Source organism: Leptosomus discolor, chromosome 1 (assembly GCF_034619465.1).
Source record: "Leptosomus discolor isolate bLepDis1 chromosome 1, bLepDis1.hap2, whole genome shotgun sequence".
Classification (NCBI taxonomy): domain Eukaryota; kingdom Metazoa; phylum Chordata; class Aves; order Leptosomiformes; family Leptosomidae; genus Leptosomus; species Leptosomus discolor.
Window position 1 is genome coordinate 84,242,930 of NC_141391.1, and position 7,477 is coordinate 84,250,406.

General features: G+C 42.7%; 1 protein-coding gene across 3 annotated transcripts in view; it reads left to right on the forward strand.

The window, feature by feature from the left end:
- GLRA2 (glycine receptor alpha 2) overlaps positions 1-7,216 on the forward strand; it is a 130,745-nt gene extending 123,529 nt beyond the window's left edge. For all 3 annotated transcript variants that reach the window (XM_086462707.1, XM_086462785.1, XM_086462859.1), the window contains one exon: positions 6,938-7,216. In XM_086462707.1, coding sequence (XP_086318833.1) covers positions 6,938-7,216 — 279 coding nt within the window. The remainder of the gene's footprint in view (positions 1-6,937) is intronic.
- Positions 7,217-7,477: the final 261 nt, after the last annotated feature.

A 7,477-nucleotide genomic window follows, 5' to 3' on the forward strand; every position in this document is an offset into this window, starting at 1 on the left:
GGCTTAGATTTGTCTGCTTTGAACAGCCCATTTCACCTGTTTACTTTCCCTTGGGAACCTTTGTCCCAGCTCATTTTACAGAATCACAGAATGGTAGGGGTTGGAAGGAACCTCAAAAGCCCATCTAGTCCAACCCACCTGCCAAAGCAAGACCACCTAGAGTAGATCACACAGGAACACGCCCAGGCAAGTTTTGAATGTCTCCAGAGAAGGAGACTCCATGACCTTTCTGGACAGCCTGTTCTGGTGCTCTGTCACCCTCACAGTGAAAAAGTATTTCCTTATGTTAATGTGGAACCTCCTGTGCTCCAGCTTGCACCCGTTGCCCCTTGTCCTATCATTGGCCATCATCGAGAAGAGCCCAGCTCCATCCTTCCTGACACTCGCCCTTTACATATTTATAAACATTAATGAGGTCATCCCTCAGTCTCCTCCAGCTCCCTCAGCCTTTCATCATTGGTTCCACCCCCTTAATCATCTTTGTGGCTCTGCGCTGGTTCTTTCAAGCAGTTCCCTGTCCTTCTTGAACCGAGGGGCCCCTGGCACTGATTCTTGGGGTTTCCCTGCAGCAAATCCCTTAGTTATGAAACTGATCTTTACTTCTAAGCTCCGTTACTGCCTTTTAAACTGTTAATCTATAAAAGGACCTTCCCTCTTGTCTCCTGACAATTTAGCTTTGTAAGAGCCTTCTGTGGGGAACCAAAGAGGATTTGAAAGTCCGAATATGCTTCTCAGCTGAACTACCTTCATCCACATACTCAATGACTCCTAAGAACTGAAATCATGTGAGCATGATTGTCTTTGCAAAATCACACCATGAATTATGTAAAGTACTAAGAGATGGGAGGTGTCTCAAAATCATAAAGATTATTAGGAACTAAGTCTCCAAAGCTATTTTGGTGTCTAATTCCTGTTGATTCCATTTTGCATTCAAGTCTGCATTTATTGTGGGTTTCTAGCTTTGTGCTTATGAATGCCAAAAGCAAAACGTCTCTGATGTTCTCTACCCTATACCTAAAATTAATCTCCTATGTCCTTGAAATTTAATTAAACCAGATAGTCTTTTAAATCGTTTGCCCACCATATGTCGGAAAAAGAGTAGCAAAATTAAATGAATAAATCACATCAGAAAGTAAATTAAATACACTGTTTGAAGCCAACCTCTCTCATTTTCCTCATTGTTAAAACTGAGTCAGTGCTGACAATAAGCATTTAAAAGTGGTCAGGACAAAGCACTTCAGAATGCATTATACAGAAAGCTGTGTTTTTCCCATTCCTGATTGCTTTGGTGTGAAGTTGGTAGTATGAATTACATTCTAGACCTGATGGAGTAAAAATAAAAGCTTTACGAAGATAGAAGATGAAGAAAGAAAATTATGTCAGAAATATAACACCCCCGATTTGTATATTGCCTACCATAAAGCTAAGTCAAGAGAATCTAGTGCCATCACTTTGTAAAGCACAGAAAATTACTGAATTCGTAAAGGGAAATTAAAAATTGAGAAAAAATATAATTCTTTTTTGATGAAAATTGTTTAAAGACAAAACCTAAGCATGTTCATTATGACACCATAAAATAATACACATAAACTTAAGATGTAGAAAATGTATCTGTAGAAAGCTTTTGCCCAAGTCCCAGGAAAAGTAATTAGTTTTCAAAGCGTAATTCTTCTAAAATACTCAGGAGTGTGAATATCTGAGACAAAACCAGGAAAGAACACTTTGGTCTTGCTATTTATTTCTTTTCTGTTTCTCATCCTAGCTTGTGATCCTTTTTCCTGTCTTTATCAAGGATAGTTTGAGCTGTAACTATGTATTATGGAAGACTAACTTCACGTCCCTTTAGAAGGATCAAGTTAATGACTTCAATGACAGTGGATTCTACCACGCCAGTGGCTTCCAGCTACTCTTTGATTTTAGTTTTAGAATCTGTAAAATCAAATAGCCTAGGATTTAAGAAAATGAGATCCTGTCTGGCTTAAAATGAGTAAATTTTATGTGTATTCTGATTAAATTAATGATAGAGATGTTTGCAAAGTCATTTGGACTGTTTTACCAGGGACTAAGCTGGTGAACAGCACAGCTTGAACACTGTGTTTGGGTGAGTCTCCATGGTAGGGGATGTCAGATGGCATGAACAGAATATGAATGAGAATTAAGAGTCACATTGCAACACCACCAGAAATTACCCTAGGTAGGTTTCCCAGTAGTTCACCAAGCCTCTAAGTTAAAGAAAGACATATCCACTATGTTAAGGGAAGGCACTTGAGGTCAGTACTTTCACATTTTGAAACATGACAAAAAAAAAAAAAAAAAGAATTCTTTTTGTCAAAGGATCTAAATTTGGTTTTCTTTCTCCCTGACTATTCCCCAAAATCCTTTACATGTAACAGAATGTTGGAAGACAATCAAAAATGTCAAAATGTAGCTTTGCCATAAGATTATGATGTTTTAGAGACAGGTTTTTTAACTACTTCCATACTGCTAAAGTAAATCTCATTGGTTATTTTATCGTTCCTGAGGCCAGCTATCACCACATGGCTCATGACTGCAGTGTGTACCGTTAGTCCCTAGTGGAGCAGGTTCATCTGGGAGAGTTTGTTGGCGTGGTCCATGCCAGAGTGTGACAAACTACACAAGCAGCACAGACTATGAAGTTCCAGCACTTGGGTTGACCCCCAGCTCCCTTCAGCAGCAGTGAGGAAGACTTTCTGCCCTCATTGTTTCATTTTGGGTGGAACGGGTTTAAGGGCTCAGTGGGCCAATAGAACACAAGCCCAACTCTGCAGTCTCATGGGAAAAGTATCCTCCTAGAACAGACATATGGATCTTCATCTCTGCAGGGTTTTGTTGTTAATTTCAAACACTATTGGCCAATTTCATCAGAAAGGGCAGAGACCGCACCACTCTGAGGTCTTTCAGGTGATGGGTGGTCAGGTGGGAGACCTTTGATGGGGTCAGGTCTTGCTTGTGAGACTGCAGGTGCTGGCAGAGCTCAGAGGGCAGGCAGGTGCCAGACCTCAAAGCCCCTTTGGCTCCTGGGGATTTTACTGCTGGAAATCATGTGGTGGTTATGGAGCTGTGGCATCTCCAGGGCTGGGTGTGGGGCTGTAAGGACCGTGGCTTTGCTTGCTCACAGTGGAACTTAAATGATCGCAACAACTACATCTTAAGTGTCTCTAGTGCTAAGTTTTTTGAGAGTGTAACATAAAACATAGAAACAAGTGCCAGGGTAGAAACACAGTGCCATTCTCTTACTAATTTACTTAGTTTTTGAAAAACATTTTTCTGATAAAGGTTGGAAAAAAGCTACATAAACACACACTTTTTTGCAACCAGCAAAAAGCTCCATGTTGGGAGAACATGTAACACACTGATCCAGAGATTTATTGGGGAGAAGGAGATTCAAATATGCTCAAGCAGAGAAGGAAACTGAGGACGTGCTTCTCATACCCTGGGTGAATGCTGCACCTCTTGTATCCGGGGTAAATCAGCATCTACTGCAGTCCTAAATAAAACACTAGCATGGGAACTGGGCACATTTCCCTCTGGGTTTTGTGAGAAACAAGTGGCATAGCCAACTGTCTGTGTGGAGAAAAGCAGAGCTCTAAATCCCATCAGGAAATGAGTGGCTCCTTACGGCTAAAGGTTGGGTGCTGAAGACCTGAAAGAATGTGATTTAAACATCCCTGTCTCAAATCTCAGATGGCTTCCACTAGGATTACAACAGTGTAAGCTCAAAAGCAAGGCTGTGACATTGAAGACGAATTGCCCAGCCCCACATGACAAAGCTGCAACCCAGCAGGGCACAGTGGAAGTCAGGACTTTCCAAGTCCTGCGTTGAGCTCAGTACATTTTTTTTCCTCCCACAGATCCCTCAGGAGTAACAGAAATTATTTTTTTAAAAAATGAATGAAGTACATATGGCAACACAGCTGCTGAAAATCTGTTACCCTTTTTAATCACTTCTTGTGTCCTGGGCAGGCATTTTATCCTTCAAACTCAGTAAAAGGGAAAGTGCTGCGAGGAAGGCAACTCCCTGTATTATTGGGGGACTTTACGGTGTTATTAAGTCATGCAAGAGAAACCTTGCCTATAAGACTATTGAGAACTTAGGTCTCAGTGGGTTCATCTTTAAAATACTCTACATATTTATAATCACTAGGACAAGCAGAATTTCAGAGTTTTCACAGCAGGACTGCAAACTGTAAAAAAATAAAATCAAAAAAGGAGAGGACCATGCTTCTTTTTCTTAATGATGGTGAGCTTTTCAAATGAAAAGGACATAAACCCTGGATAAGTGCTCAAACAGCCTTGCAATACTGCAGTTTTCCACCTGCTCATGGGTACTACCTATTCTTCTTCCATAAGCACTCAATGCTGTAAGCAGTCAGAGTGACTATTTCTCATTTGGTAGCCTTGGATCACGCTATCAGTTATCCACATTTATGTGTCAGCTCCAAGGTAAGGAGAGCAAATCTGGTGGTATATTAAGTTCTAATGCTGGAGCTTGGGAAAGAGAAAAATGCAATTATTGAAAGAGGTGCTTCTGTGAAGGAGCAGTGATTTACATCCTGAATAGGTGTAAATTATCCTCACTCCCCACCCCCAAGTTCAGCAAATGTACTGCTTATTCAATACCTTGCTGCTGTTTTTTCTTGCAGTCTGATTCTCTGTTAAGATCAGAAGGCCTTGGTTTAGTGAGAGGTGTGAGGAAGTATTCCCTGTGAGGGAGTGGGCTCCTTGTGAGCCCAAGAAGCAGTAATTTTAAGTCAACAATGAAGTATTTGTCGGTCAAATCATAGAATCACAGAATGGTAGGGGTTGGAAGGAACCTCAAAAGCCCATCTAGTCCAACCCACCTGCCAAAGCAAGACCACCTAGAGTAGATCACACAGGAACGCGCCCAGGCAAGTTTTGAATGTCTCCAGAGAAGGAGACTCCACAACCTCTCCGGGCAGCCTGTTCTGGTGCTCTGTCACCCTCACAGTGAAAAAGTATTTCCTTATGTTAATGTGGAACCTCCTGTGCTCCAGCTTGCACCCGTTGCCCCTTGTCCTATCATTGGCCATCACCGAGAAGAACCCGGCTCCATCTTCCTGACATTCACCCTTTACGTATTTATAAACATTAATGAGGTCACCCCTCAGTCTTCTCTTCTCCAAGATAAAGAGACCCAGCTCCCTCAGCCTTTCATCATAAGGGAGATGTTCCACTCCCTTAATCATCTTTGCGGCTCTGCACTGGGCTCTTTCAAGCAGTTCCCTGTCCTTCTTGAACTGAGGGGCCTACAACTGGACACACTATTCCAGATGTGGTCTCACCAGGACAGAGTAGAGGCGAAGGATAAACTCTCTCGACTTAGTGACCACACCCCTTATAATACACCCCAGGATGCCATTGGACTTCTTGGCCACAGGGACCCATTGCTGGCTCATGGTCATCCTGCTGTCCACCAGGACCCCCAGGTCCCTTTCCCCTATGCTACTCTCTAACAGCTCAGGCCCCAACCTATACTGTTACATGGGGATGTTCTTTCCCAGATGCAATACTCTACACTTGCCCTTGTTGTATTTCATTACATTTCTCCCCGCCCAGCTCTCCAGCCTGTCAAGGTCTCACTGAACGGCAGCACAGCCTTCTGCTGTGTCAGCCACTCCTCCCAGTTCTGTGTCATCAGCAAACTTGCTGAGGGCACACTCTGTTCCCTCATCCAGGTCTTTGATGAATATATTGAATAGTACTGGTCCCAGTACTGACCCCTGAAGGACTCCACTAGATACAAACCTCCAACTAGGCTCTGTCCCATTGACCACAACTCTCTGACTTTCCTTCAACCAATTCACAATCCACCTCACTACCTGATCATCCAGACCACACTTCCTCAGTTTAGCTGCGAGGATGCTGTGGGAGAACATGTCAAATGCTTTACTGAAATCAAGATAAATCCACTGCAGTACCATCATCTATCCACCTCGTTATGTCTTCATAAAATGTTATCAGGTTGGTCAAACATGACTTCCCCTTGGTGAAGCCGTCTTTAACTAGGGCAAGCTGCTGGACCTGCAATTCATCCCTGATGGAATGAAAAAGAATAGAGCTACTTGTTTGTTGGTTTTGAATCCTTCATGGAGGGCTGCCATTAACTGTTAACTTGTGTATTATTGTGCTATCAGACAGGAGAAACAGCAGTGAGAATTTACCAGCACAGTCACATACCTTCCATCACACAGTTATTATGGCAATAAAATTCAGTGGTAGTTACTCACCTGTCCAAAACCAAATATTACCCACTCAGACAAGAGAGAGAATGGGTTTCTGCAAGATGGTGCTACATTAGCTCATGCTATTGCACCTAACTCCCAGTTTCCACTAAATTGAAGTGCCCAGTGCACTTTGAATTACTGGTTGCCAGAGTGCTCCTGTGAGCAAGGAGGGACCATAATTTATCCTTGTTTCCTAGATTTGAGATGGAGGTGCAAGGCTGAGGTTAGATAGAGCAATGGATACACATTGCCATGAGCTTGGGCCCCTGGATCTCTAGGTCATTCATTTCAACCTGGCTGGAGCAGACTTTCTGCTACCAACATGACCATGTTTCCTCCCCATGGCAAGCTCAAGGAGAGTCATGAGAAACCTGTGGAGTCAGATCTCTTCCCTATAGGGCTGCAATACATCTTGCTGCTCAGGGCACTTGATTGGATCATAGCTGGAAAAATTAAAGCTCTGATTCACAAACACTGACAGTCACCTAATTTCCATGTATTTTTATGTGAGTTTTAATTGCTTGCTTGTCTTTGAAACCTGGGCTTCATATCATAGCTTAACCAGCTAATTTGCTTAGGCACTTTGAAGGGATGCACCTCAACTACTCAAGTAAATGGTGTGCTCAATACACAGCTGATTATGTGTCTTATCTGTCTTCTTTATCCCCCAGGAAGATGAAGTTGCTCGTGACAGTCGATTCAATTTCAGTGGCTATGGTATGGGTCACTGCCTCCAAGTCAAAGATGGCACAGCAGTCAAGGCTACTCCACCCAACCCACCTCCAGCACCACCAAAGGATTCAGATTCCATCAAAAAGAAGTTTGTTGACCGAGCAAAAAGGATTGATACAATATCCCGTGCTGCGTTCCCACTTGCCTTCCTCATTTTCAACATCTTTTACTGGATTACATACAAAATTATAAGGCATGAGGACATTCACAAGAAATAGGCAACTGGTTCGCCAGGACTTCTTAGCCAAAGTGATCCACATGTAAATAAACAGTGAAATGTCTTTCTGTCATTTGGACTAAGGGTTTCTTTTCCCCACCAGGACACTGAAGAAAAGAAGAACAAAGATGAAAGGAAGTATAGAAGGAAAAGTTGTTGCATGAAAAAATATGCCATGAGACCAGTCAATGAGGGTTCCCCCTATGTACTCTCAGTGTTGTTCTTCCAGATTCAGCATTGATCAAACATCTGTAAATGGGGC